At 43.4% G+C, this 13,615-nt stretch overlaps 1 protein-coding gene across 4 annotated transcripts in view; it reads left to right on the forward strand.

The window, feature by feature from the left end:
• TAF15 (TATA-box binding protein associated factor 15) overlaps positions 1-13,615 on the forward strand; it is a 368,603-nt gene that overhangs the window by 91,599 nt on the left and 263,389 nt on the right. For 2 of the 4 annotated variants that reach the window (XM_069226735.1, XM_069226731.1), the window contains exon 8: positions 8,480-8,581. The exons of the other annotated variants lie outside the window; for them this stretch is intronic. In XM_069226735.1, the coding sequence (XP_069082836.1) occupies positions 8,480-8,581 (102 nt within the window). The remainder of the gene's footprint in view (positions 1-8,479; positions 8,582-13,615) is intronic. 4 annotated transcript variants of the gene reach the window in all.

Raw genomic sequence — 13,615 nt, forward strand, 5'->3', positions numbered from 1 at the left:
CACATAGAGAACATGTTTTGAAAATTTATCCACCAAATTGCTACCATAGGTCAAAACATAACTTTACGTCATGGAATCAGAATTGCTACAGATGGACAAATACTTCTAGACACTAATGAGGGACTCCAGAATCACCCTACTTGAAAGCATCTTTGGTGTACGATTCTACAAAATGCAGCTTAGAAAATATGAAGAGTAAATGTAACCTGCAAAAAAACAAATTAGCAAAAGAGATGCTACGAGTGATTGAGCAACAAATATATGTGAAGCTTATGTAAAAGCATTGAAAGGCTGCCCTGGAGAATGAGGCAAGCGTCTGTTGATCGAGAATACTAAAACATGAAGAATTTTTATTTTAAAAACAAATGGACAAAATACATGCTAGGTGCTCTATCAAAGATCCCACATCATTTAAGTAAATGCTATAGACTGTAGTTATGGTCTAGAAACAAAATCGGCAAAGTATACATGATACACCTTTATCACAAGAAACACCACATCTCTACTCTGTTATATTTAGTCCCTGCATTGACTAGTGCCCAACAACTTCATCCATGTGATCTTCCTTTGAAGCACACATTTTTTAATGTCCTTACCTGGAGAATGATTGACAGTATCTAATACTTTGATTTTCATTTGACTGATAATGTGTGTCTCTTTACATTAAAGTGAACACCCACACTTGACTTAACATTCTTCTTGCGAATGTCGCTTTTGTGTTCTGCAATCCGAATGTTCGGTTTTCGCTCTGACTTTACCACATATAAACCCATTCAATAAATGCAGTTGCAAGAAAATACCAGGGCACTCCAAATTTAGTGGTCCGAGAATACACTCCAAGTGGAGAAGAGAGTCCAGTGTCCAAACAATGGGGGTTATTCCAACTTTGGAGGAGGTGTTAATCCGTCCCAAAAGTGACGGAAAAGTGACGGATTTACCACCAGCCGTATTACGAGTCCATTATATCCTATGGAACTCGTAATACGGCTGGTGGTATATCCGTCACTTTACCGTCACTTTTGGGACAGATTAACACCTCCTCCAAAGTTGGAATAACCCCCAATGTGTTGAGATTGGCGATGTTTTATTCGTTGTAGAATAGGTACATTCTGTGAACAGCCGACACGCGTTTCGTCCAAAGGAATTTTTCAAGGCCAAAAAAATATAGGTGTAGGTACTTCAAAATGGAAGGATTGTAGGAAGTCCTAGGTGCCAACGACGTTCAAATGGTAATATTGTTTGTAGTTCGCCACTACAAATTATGGCGATGTCTATATGGCCGAATAATGATTTGCTTGACATCACGGTTTCAAGGTTGGTTGAAGAAGAGGGGCCATGATAAGCCCAGTGAAAACTCCAGAAAGTCAGTCAACTCGACCCGGGTCTTTTGCAGGTCAACTTTATTGATTTCCACACCGGCTTTTTAAGCACAGCATGGCTGGTGGAGCACTCCCAGAGCTGGAACACCCCAACTCTATGCAAGCAGTTCGTGAGATAAGAGTTGGTCGGAGAGTCTTTGTTGTAGTTCTAGCCAAAGATAATGGCGAATCAGAGGGAGCCCTCCTGATTTTATCCCACCAACCATACTATAAAGTCTTTGTGACAGGGTGTGCCTTCACAGCCTGAATTCCAACCTGATCTGTGCCGATGAACCATAACTTGTCAGGCTGAATATGATCCTATGAGCTCTTGCCATGGTGCCGTCTAGAATCTTATCATCGTACCCTGCCGGGGGTTCGCTGCCATATGTTAGCTCTGGCACCAGTTTAGCTTGAATTACGCAAATCAAAGGAGTTAATGTAGAAAGCTGACCTTGTGTGTGGTGAGCACCTATGATGTTATCACCTTGTACCAGGTATCCCCTATTAGTGAGGTGTAGATAGTTTCTAGGAAGCCAGTACTCTCTAGAGGTAGCTGTGGATGAGCACCCAAGACTCATCTAGGAGACATGCAAAGCTTATGCAATACCACTACAGTCACACACCACTTAGAGACGTGGAAGAACCACACAGTGTTACAAAAATAAAGGTACTTTATTATGGTAACACAAATACTAAAATACTGTATAGGCAATACTCCAATAGGAGGTAAGTAAACACACTATAATGTACACATTAGAAGTTAGTGATTAACTTAGAAAGCAATAGCAACTAGTAAAAACAATAGCAAATAATGAAGGCCCTGTGGGGAGACCAAACCATATAGTAAGTAAGTGGAATGTGAAAGGCCGTCCCTCACCCAAGGAAGTGGGATCAGTAGGAGAGAGCTGGAGGAACTAGCAACCTGAAAAGTTAAGTATCAGGGTGCCCCACAGCGACCAGGAGAGAAGAGGTAAGTACCTGGTCCTTCCCCAAATCCACAGGAAAACTTTGGAAACAGACTGTGCAAGACTCAGAAAAGGCTGGAAGAAACCAAAGGTGGATACTGACACAAGAGGACCTGCAAAAGAAGGGGACCACGTCCAGTTGGAGTGTCCGGCTGTGGCAGGAGCCACTACCTACCTTTCTGTGGATGCAGGACCAGGTCGACAGTGGATGAAGAAAGTCAGAGGTGCAGCACAGGAGCAGAAGATGAGTTCCAGAAGTGATGCAAGTGATGTCCCACGTTGGCGGTCATGATGCAGGCAGTCAGTGGAGCTGGAAAACGACCAACAAGCCTTGGCAAATGCAGGAGTAGGAGAAGAAGGTTTTGCAAGGCTGAAGACGCCCACCAAGCCCCAGGGTACTCGACCCAAGCCGGGGAGTACGAGGTGACCCTCAGCAGCTGGGATAGTCACAAGAAGAGGAGACAGCCCCCACTGGCGACCCACAGGCAGCAGGCACTGCAGTCACAGTGAGGCCCACTCAGCACACCTGAACAGGAGTCCCACATCACTGGAGCAGCAGACAGGAGACTGTGCTTTGCAGGGAAGAGTTCTGGAGTCTGGAGCTACACGGACCTGAAGATCCCTTGGATGAGGAACATACAAGCCTTGGTAGCTGCAAGAGACTCTCAAGGGGGTACTGTCCTGCACGAGTGGCAAATGCTTACCGTCTCTCAAGTTGTACAGCTGGTAGAGAGAACCTAGTGGACCACTTCAGACAACCACATGTGATGCAGCATCCACGCAGTTCCAGAGGGGAGAGGATCAACACAGCCGGTCGTCATTGCAGTTGGTGCCTGCGGATGCAGGGGAGTTGGCTCCCTCACTCCAAGGGAGATTCTTTCTTACTTCTTGTGCATGTTGAAGACTTGTCACCCTCAGAGGATGCACAGCCAGGGAAATGTTGCAGTTGCTGGAAGGAGCCGGAGAAACAATGTTGCAGAGCTTAGTCGCTGGAGTTGCAGATTGTTGGTTCCTGGAGGGTCCAGTTGCAGTCCCGGTGGCCAGTAGATGAAGTAAACGAGGCACAGTAGTCCTGCTGGAATCTTGCATGTTGAATCTGAGGACCCAACCGGGAGAGAGACCCTAAATAGCCCAGGAAGGGGGATTGGTCACCTAGCAGGGTGACCAGCTATCAGGAGGGAGTTGTGACGTCACCTGCCTGACCTGGCCACACAGATGCTCCCAGGGGCCTCTGCCCACCTTGGATTCAAGATGGCAGAATCAAGTAGCCACCCGGAAGAGCTCTGGGCACCACCCCTGGGGTCACTCCCCTTTTCATTGTCCAGTTTCGTGCCAGAACAGGGACCGGGAGTCCCTGGACTGGTGCGAACCGGTTTATGCAATGAGGGCACCAAATGTGCCCTTCAAAACATACTGGTGGCTTGGAAAGGCTACCACTCCTAAGCCATGTAACACCTATTACGAAAGGAAAAGGGTGTTGCCTCCCTCTCCCAAAGGAAATTCTTTGTTCTGCCTTTGTCTGCTTGAGCTAGTCAAGCAGTAGGAGGGCAGAAACCTGTTTGAGGGGAGGGCAGCAGCATGAGCTGCCCGGAAAACCATAGAGGACTGGTATGAGCAATGCTGGGGTTCCTCTGAGGAGCCCCCAAAGTGCATGGAATCATACAACCAATACTGGCAACAGTATTTGGGTATGGTTCTCACATGTTTTATACCAAACATGACCAGGTTCGGAGTTATGTAGCTGGACATAGGTAGTGAGTGACCTGTGTCCAGTACATGGGTAAAATGGCTTCCTCGCATTTACGAAGTCCAGGGAAATGAGCTGGCGTTCGCAGGGGCACCTCTGCTCATGCAGAGATGGCCAGATACCTGCACCCTGCCCTCTGGGCTAGGAGGGCCTACCATAGGGGTGACTTACAGTGACCTGTAGTGAAAGGGTGCATACACCTTTTAACGCCGGCTTCAATGGCAGGCCTGCAGACACATTTTGTATGGGCTTCCATGGGTGGCACCAGTGCCCCAGGTACCTAAGTACCATATACTAGGGACTTATATGGGGGCACCAGTATGCCAATTGTGGGGTGTGCTAAGTCCTACGCAACCCAAGAGAGCACAGTCACTACTGGGGTCCTGGTTAGCAGGATCCCAGTGAACACAGTCAAAACACACTGACAGCAGGCAAAAAGTGGGGTAACCATGCCAAAAAATGGTACTTTCCTACAGTTAGCAATGCCCTTTCATTTTAGTCTTAAGGTTCTTTAGTAAGATTGCCAGAACGAGGCCTCATCTACCAGTTGTCTCTATCTGGCGAGCAAATTGTCCCTCCTTGTCAACAGTTACACCTAAGTATTGTCTCACCCCAAAATGTGATTTCCTATAGTTTTTTTTGCAATTGTCATAGTTAGTATTTTCTGAAAGTTGGTGTTTAGGCCATTTGCCTCAGAGCACTTTAGTAAGATGGTGCTGTAAACCAACCTGTGTGTAGCTGACCAAGAGTACGTCATCAGCGTACAGAAAGCTTGACAAAATTAGGCCTACAAGTCTTGGAGCATGAGAATTGCAGGCATTCAGTGCCAGCGTCCGATCAGCCAAGAAGAAGTTGAATAAGGTGGGTGCCAAAACACACCCCTTCTTGAGCCCCTTGTTCGTTGGTATATGTCTTGAGAGAAGCGTGCCATCGTCAAGCGTCAACCCATGTATTTGTGTGGAGGGCTATTAAAAGGTCCAGCAGATTATGAGGAATCCCCCAATGTGCCAATTTGCCCCAGATCTTACCATTATTAATATGAGCAAAAACTGTTTTTAAATCGATAAAGCAGAGATGTATCTGCAAGTTGGATGCCTTAGCCTTATCAATTAGCAGTGGCAGTGACAGGGTCATTATGTTTGTTATTGTGCTACAAGACTTTGAGAAACCTGTTTGGTTAAGCAGTATTATTGATCTCTCTGTAGCCCACGTCAGGCGCTCCTCTAGTAATGTCCTTGTGAAGAATTTCGCCTCATTATTTATAAAGGCTACAAGTCAATAGCTTTTTGGTAAGGACGTGCCGCCAGTTTTAAATATAGGTCAGATTATAGAGCCCCTCCAAGAGGACAGAATTTCCCCAGATTGCTGTATTTCAGAGAAGAGTGGTAAAAATGCATTCCCACAAAATTCAGGATCCTGTTTGTATGTTGCATGTGGAATCCAGTTAGGGCCTGCCTCCCCCCCCCCCCCCACACTTTTTTTGCCTTTGCTGATTTGCTGTTTAGTCTTTGGAAGGTCAGCTACCTGTATTATTAGGTCAGCTGCCTGTATTTGTGAAGTTGTCGGGGACAGCAGACAGGCCAGCAGAGTTGTCACCAAGTCATATGCTGCTCCTCTGTTCTTGCTTCTTGTTGCTCTTCGGTGTCCTCCTTCTTTCTGGGTCAGTAGAATCAGCTTTTTTGGTGCCAGGGGCTCTCCTAAATACTAGATAAGGGGGTATTATGAGGAGTGAAGGGTAGTAGCCAATGGGCTACTTAACCTTGGGGTTACTACACCCACTGTATATCCACTTCCTGTGGGGAGTGGGCATAACCCTGGTGCAGAGTTCCTAATTCTGTAATCACCAAGATGGCAGAATGTGCCTAGAGTGGGGCACATCAGGCAGTTAACCTTCAGGGTGTGTCTGACCTGGGTGTACTCCATGCCTTCTAGCATAGCTAATTTCCCAGCTGCCCTGGTGCCAAATGGGCCTCAAGGCCGGGCGTTGGCATCCTGTAGGTTTGGGGGATGCCGGGGTTGCATATCAGAAGTGGAAAGGACTTTGAAGTCCCCTGGCCTTGATATGCTAAATCACCAGACATCCTGCTGGAGGAGGTGTGAACATCTTCCACCAGAGCAGGCATTGTTTCTGGCCTCTGGGAGCGTGGACTCACCTGCAGAGGGTCAGAAATCTGTCTGTGGTGGCATGCTGGACTGCACCAGTCAGCCAGCACACTAGCGGACTACTAGGTTTCAGGGGGTACCTCTGAGATACCCTCTGGGTGCATGCATTAAGGAATCCATCACTGGAATTAGTGTGGGTTTATTAATAAAAGGTGTTTGATATCAGATGCCATAGGTTTCAGTGAAGCCATTATGTAGGTGGGAAACTCGTTTTGACCAGTGCCCAGTACGTACCTTAAGATGGCTTCCCTGTTCACTTGTTATGTGTAAGGATTGACTTAGACATCACAGGCGCATATCTGCTCATGCAGATATGTCCACATGTGTAGTATAATGCACCCTGCCTTAGGGCTGTAGGGCCTGCTGTAGGGGTGACTTACATATATTGCATGCATGTTGTGTTTTCAATTTTGACTGCACCATATCACACAGCCTGAAAAGGCAGTCTGCATGAATGTAATGAGGGGTCCCTTAGGGTGGCACAATACCTGCAGTAGCCTTTAGGACCCTCCTTATTACCCATGCCCTAGGTACCAATGTACCGTTTACTACAGGCATTCACAGGCGTGCTAAAGGTATTGCCATTTCGGTTACACTTGCCGTTTTAGGGAAAGAGGTCTGGTACTGGGGACCTGGTTAACAAGAACCTAGTGCATGTCTGTCAAAATTGCATCAAATATCAGGCAGAGAGTGGGGGTGACATGTCAAAAAAGGCCATTTTCCTACACTTGTTACTATCTCTTTGATGTTTATAGAACACTGAAATGCAAATATTGGTCTCTTTGTGCAAATCTCCAAAACTAATTTCAGGTTGCAAAATGTCCCCATCTTTTCTTAATAAGCTTTTGTGTGGCCTTGTTCAGTTCATGGTAGATTATTTAGAGACAAATTTAAATCTCATTTAGGTCCTTATTTTAGATTTTTGGTTTCTTTCAGTAATTAATTTCTTGGTTTTGTATTTGTTCGTTCCGTGGCTTGTGTGATGATGTCTGGTATCCTCTCTGTTCGAACCTTTCACTGTACTCACTTTTAGCCTCTTTGAATGTTCAATTATCCAAGGCGATGCTTTTCAAATATATCCGTTGTGAATATGGACTTTAAGGGTAGATGTTATGAAAATGTGGCAAATTGTTTTTTCAGTGGTTTCATAATATACTCCTGTGTTTATATCTTGATAGTCTAATTCACAGAAACATCCAGAAAGTAAATTTGTGTAGAATCACTGTTAAAACTGAATTTAATTTTGACATTCCATTACCATTCAAATTGGTAGTCTTTTCCTTCACTGCCCTTTGGGTCCTACACCATCGTGCAGATCTCGCCTGTGTATTTTAAATAGATAGACCATCTAGTCATTTTGCATCTTTGTAAATATGTCCCGCCTCAACCTTGCCATGAACTTATTGGTGCAGCTCGGTGCCCCTGGAGAGCTCACTGGGGTTCCATTCCTCAATAGGTAAAAGCAATCATTTAAACAGGAATAACTATGATACACAGAAAAATGTAACAATTCAATAAAAATACTATGCATTGACTTCCTCAGCCTTAAGTAACGCCCATTTTTCCCATTTATGGTCCACAGATCTCCCAAATCATTTGGTCTTATAAGTTATCCTGTCTAGTTCTTCTGCCTTATTTAAGTATAAGTACTTATGTTAATTTGGGAGGTTTCACTATTGATTAAAATAAAATAAAAAACTAAACGCTGTCTTAAGGCAGCAGAACTAGAGTGGATAAATGATAAAAACCTGTGGATTTCTTTTTTTAGTAATGTCAATTAATTTCAAAGTACCAAATAATAAAACGTAAACCCAGCATGATACAAATCAAAGAAGAATATTGTGATCACTGAACAAAATTGGAAAGGTATTTACCAATCAGAAGTGCCACGCAACCATTCAGCAGCACACAAAGACTATTACCCTTTATGGGGAGGGCATTTACTGAAGTTATGAACTGTATGTTAGGGCTGAGGCTGATGTAAGAGGACTGTGGTTGAAAAAGGAGGTTTGTAATAAATCTAGAATTAACTGAAACACAGGGTGTGCAGTAAAGGAAACATAGCCATTCCTTTTGAAATACACAGTGTGGTTTAAGCCCATTCATGGTAAATTTATTCTCTCCTGCATATGCACAGCTGCATTATTAAGCGTTGTCTAATGCTAATGTGTTCTTACTTGATTACTGCTGTTTTTCAGCTGAGAATGATTTAAGGTTTTTTTATACACGTCTGTGTCTTTAAGGATCCAGTTCATATGGGCAGTCAAGCTATGGCCATCAGCAAAGTTCATCAGGCCAGCAACAGTATTATCCACCACAGGATAGCTACAGTCACTCTACCCAAGGTGGGGCAAGCACTTCCCAGATCGTTTTTTTACAGATTAGTCACGCTGAGAACTTAAGAAATGTTAAATCTCAAGCAACAGATTCTTAAATTTACACTTATTTCCACCCACCCAGCTGAATTTTTGAAACAGACAACTTTTTATGTATATATTTTTTAAATTAAAGAAAAAAAAGTTTGTCTTTGCATTCTATCAGAAGTGGAGATACATTCTGTTTATTAACAAGTATGAGATGTATTTTCAAATTTGAAATCCATTAAAGCTTGTCCATAGAAAGCCAATATAGTTCACTGTAAAGCCACATTTTAAAGATGTCCCATTATGCCCTGTGAATTCATGCATTTGTTTTCCCCAAACACAGCAGCATTCTCTGTCTTAACCTTGTTTTTTGAAGAAGAGTTCTGACATTTGTTTGTGATGGTAGAATTATTTTTGTCTCACTTGTTCGAGGTAATTTTGTTTCTTTATTAGTTCCTTTGTTAATTTAAGGGCACAGTTTAATAGTTGAAATTCTTGTTGGATGAAGTAGTTGTGAAAAGGTGAGTTTGTGCCATTTAGCTTTTCACTCTGCCAAGAAGCATAAAAATGAAGAAGCAGAATAGAAACGTTCTTCTCATAGCTAAGCTGGAAGAGGAGAGAAATTTACTTTTTGAGTCTTGTGATGAGAGAGCCTGAATTCTCCTTTTTGGACCTTGTATACTAGATATGGTCAGTCTCAATGACCACTAGACTGAACTCTGTGCCACCTCAAACTTGATCAAAGGTTCCTTATTAAGCTCTTCGAGGATTTAGACCTCAAAGTTGATCATGGAAATAATTAAGTCATCCAAAGCCTGTGACACATGGTCCATCTTGTCCGTCTGCAGAGGAAATTAAGGTTTCCCTCCTTCATTTGTGCCTACCCTGCCCCCTTTTCTGTACCAAAGACCTTGCAGTGCCCACAGAAGGGAGCTGCAAGGGTATCTAAAAGACTGTCTGAGTGCCGCATGGAATTTCTCTTGCATATGATGTTGCATCATCTTGGGCACCATAATGCAGACCCAAGCACCCTGAAAGCATCACACTTGCCTTTATTTCTGGTTGTCATTCATTTCCTGTTATTGCATCTACATTATCTTATTTAGTGTTCCTTTTCCAATTTAAGGGATTACCGGCCATGTCTCCAGTCCTCCCTTATGTTATGATGGGAGTAGGTAAAAAGGCAATACAGATACATCTTCAGAAAACTGAGGTGCTGGTGCCCAAGGAAGACTCGCTGTGATAAACATGATTCCCCAGAGCATCACTTGTCCTGCAGGCATTGAGTTGGGCCTGCCAGTTACGAATTTACAGACAACGATCAACACAATTTGTTTGTCCTAGGAATCAATATCTGTAACCCAAAATAAATCGGGTGTTATTTACATGTGTCAAATATATGTAGGTAAAAACTGCACTGTGGACTGTTAACTCTCCCTGCAGACTCAAAATCTTTTTTATTTTATTTTTTAATTGAGAAAGTAGCTGATTTCAGTACCTTATTTTTAAGTGATAGTTCTCAAACAGAATCTCTTTTTTTATCTGCAGCAATACTGTAATGCTTAATGATCAGCTTTGTCACTGCTAGAAAATACAAGCAGAAATATAAATGTAATGGGCAGAAAGATATGTTGAACTTACCAGATAATGAGAGCAGTCAGCTCATCAGCTCTCTTGGGGTGCTTGCCACATTTTTTAAAGCTGCCATCTTGAGAGAAAATTAAGGATTTTCAGGGATTCCTGGAGTAGTAAGAGGTAGGACTGCTCTTTCTGCCCACGTCTGCTGCCATTGTCTCTTTTAGATGGTAGTTGTGGCCTGTTTAATATCAGTCAAACGTGAGGGACGATCTTGGATATTTTCTTTCGTCTTTAGCCCTCATGCTGATGATGAAATCAAGAGATGGAAGTGGAAATGTTAAACTTTGTGGGTCTTGAGATAAACAATGATTTTTAGAAGGTCCAGTAATTGAACGGCTATGGACATACAAAGCTGCTTCATACTACTGGAGAAGCACCTAAGGTTACATAGTTCCAAGAAACAGCAGATACCTGTACCAAAGGCCTTCCAGCAGAAGTCGAAACACCACATGCTAATACAGTAATGCTTCTCCATCCAAATGGCTTCTTCAGCTTGCCATCAGGACTGGCATCCTTATGACAGGATCTGTTTCCTTATGTCCAAAACCCAGCAGAAGACAGCAATAGGGTGCCAGAGGGACGCAATATCAGCAGCTGCTGTTTTCTAACAAGCATTCAGACATTTCAGCAAAAGGCTGTTAATCCAACACTGGCTAGTGCAGCTGGTGCAATTTCACTCATCAAAGTAGTTAATGTAGAAGTATCCAAAATATCAACAGAACATGACTATTGACCCCTGCAACTACTTTAGTCCTAAAGATATTATATCTCAAAAAGGGAAACAAATGAATCAAAAATATTCAGGTTTGTGGATCCTTCTGAGCTCTTTCCATAAGGTTGGTACCTTTTGTTTCAGGTTTACGTGAGGCAGGTGATCGATGATTGCAGGTTTATGTGAGGCAGGTGATCCATGAGACTCGAGAGCAGGACATATTACATTACCAATGCAGAGTTATTTCAGTTAGCTCAACAAGTTGTTTCCATATGCGTGCCAGTGACACTGCTTTTTCTTAGAAGCCTGTCATGTTAATTTATTGCTGCCTTGATGAATGGTTACTGAGGGCAATTGCAAAGTTAAGATGATGCATGAATTATGAACCCTTGATCCTTTACTAGATTAGAGCCTCCACATGGAGAAAAATCAGATCTCAATGTGTCTGTTGTGTGTAGTATGGCTGTCCTGGTGAAATGGACATGTTACGTATAAGTCAGGCCTGATTGTATGCAAACATCAGAGCAGTAACTCTGTGTAAGGTTAAGGGCCTAGAAAGCTAACATTTTGAATAGCAATGTTAACTGTGTGGGAGATGGTTAATTTAACTGTGTATGTAAAGCACTTTTTATGAGCACCTTTAAGCATCAGGTACCTTACTTCACCTATTGCCAGTTGAATGTGATATCTATGCGTAGCTGAGGTTTATACCCCTGAGACAATTACTCTTATTGTATCGATGATCCTTGAGAATACTGCCACTTCATGGGGTGAAACACGTTTGCAGTAAAAGCTAATTGCACCAAGATCTCATCTCCGTCAGTATTATCAGTAATATGTTCCTTCTCAACTCTGTAAATCTATAATTGAACAAAGGCAGTCACAGCAAGGACCCTGTCCACTTTGCAGCTATTGTTTTAAAATGTATTAAGTAAAGATAGTCTATTTAGTATACTTGAAGCAATTGGGATTATTTGCAAAGTTCTTTGTTATGTTAATAGATATACTGGAACTAACGTTAAATGTCTTGAAATTCACTTGTAAACTGTATCTCCTTATCATGAATGAATTCATTTACAAGGAAAATAGGGCCCTACCTAGACTTGATGCACAAATCATACCAGCAGCCATATTGATTTACGGCTACAACCTGGTAGAGTTTGGGTTGGCAGCCCTTGTCTCATGTTCACACACTCACCTCAGTTATCAGAGTTAACTCAAACTCGCAATCGTCATTATCCAGTAGGAGCACATTGTTGAAGAAGACATTGACTTTGCAAGCCTTCTGAGCAAAATTCTTTGTCCGATTGGGGGATCCTGAAAGTTAACCGTTCATGTGTAAGTGCACTCAGAATGCCCAACTTTCAGCTCTAGATACCAGCTCCCTGAGTCTTTGGGCACTGTGCTGTGGATGAATTCATCAAGGACGTTTGCATAAACTTTTTCACAACTGACACTAATATTGTATGTAGTTAGATTTTTTTTTTAAAAAGGGCCAGTGAGACTCATCCTGTTAACTCCCACCTGGGCAAGACAACCGTGGTACGTAATACTCCTAGACGTGTCATTATAGCCACCCACAAAACTACCTTTATGCCCAGAATGCAACTCAAGGGTCAGTTGCAACATCCCAATCATAGGATGCTGAATCTTGTGTTTTGGCATACTAGTCAACAAGCTCAGTGTTCTTAGAATATGGATGCCTACAACTCCCTGAGGCGCGCATGACAGTTCTCCGAGTCCTGCAATTCTCCAGTTGTGGCTTTATAGACGGCTAAATGAAAGAGGTTTGTCAACTAGTGCACTGTTCTTAGCATGTAGCCTTGCGAAGTATTGATGCAAGACAATGTCTGCTGTCTATCATACCTACCAAAAGCAGGATTAGTTTTCTCCTCTTTAGCTAGTTTCATGTGTCAGCAGACGGCTAGGAGCTGTTCGCTGCAGTGCTTGTGTGTCGGATGGCTCCTGGCCACCCATGCACGTGGTACTTGAAATCTCTCTGGTGTGGGCATCAGAGGGATTTCTTTTACATAGAAATAGCCTCAGGAGCTTGAGGAGAACTTCTTCAGCTCCCGAGGCTGTTTCTTTGTTTTCAGGGAAATGACAATCAGCGTGTGCGGCACACTGACGTCATTGCCTTGAAAACGAAAGTGAAATGAGACAATCTGCTCATTACACTTTCTCTGCATCACTGCTGGTGGTGCTGTCTCAGCCCCTGAGCACCTATCCAGATGGGAGAGGTATTGTAAAGCGAATAATCTCCTAAGTGGATCCCTCCTTGGGGATTGCTCTGTCACGGATTTGGGTGGGTCTGATCAGGACTCTGGTTGGGACACCCCTTGAGGTCTCCGAATATCCTAAAGAGGTAGTGTACTGGGGCAGAAGAGCAGCTAAAGGCATATACGGGAAAGGACAGGCGCAGGAAACAGGAAAGTAAAAGCAGAGCAACCCTTGTGTGAACAAACAGGAAACGGATTACTAATGGACAAACTCTGGGGTTGTAAACAGAGTAGGGCGCAGAACCTCCCACAGTGACAGGGAATGTCAATGCCGCTGTGCAGTTTGCTCTTACAGATAGTCACCCTGCCAGCCCCATAGAAAGGAGGCAGCAGAAGTGATTCTGTCTCTGGACCCTAGAGCACAAACAAGGATAGTACTTACATACA

This window comes from Pleurodeles waltl, chromosome 3_2 (assembly GCF_031143425.1).
Source record: "Pleurodeles waltl isolate 20211129_DDA chromosome 3_2, aPleWal1.hap1.20221129, whole genome shotgun sequence".
NCBI lineage: Eukaryota > Metazoa > Chordata > Amphibia > Caudata > Salamandridae > Pleurodeles > Pleurodeles waltl.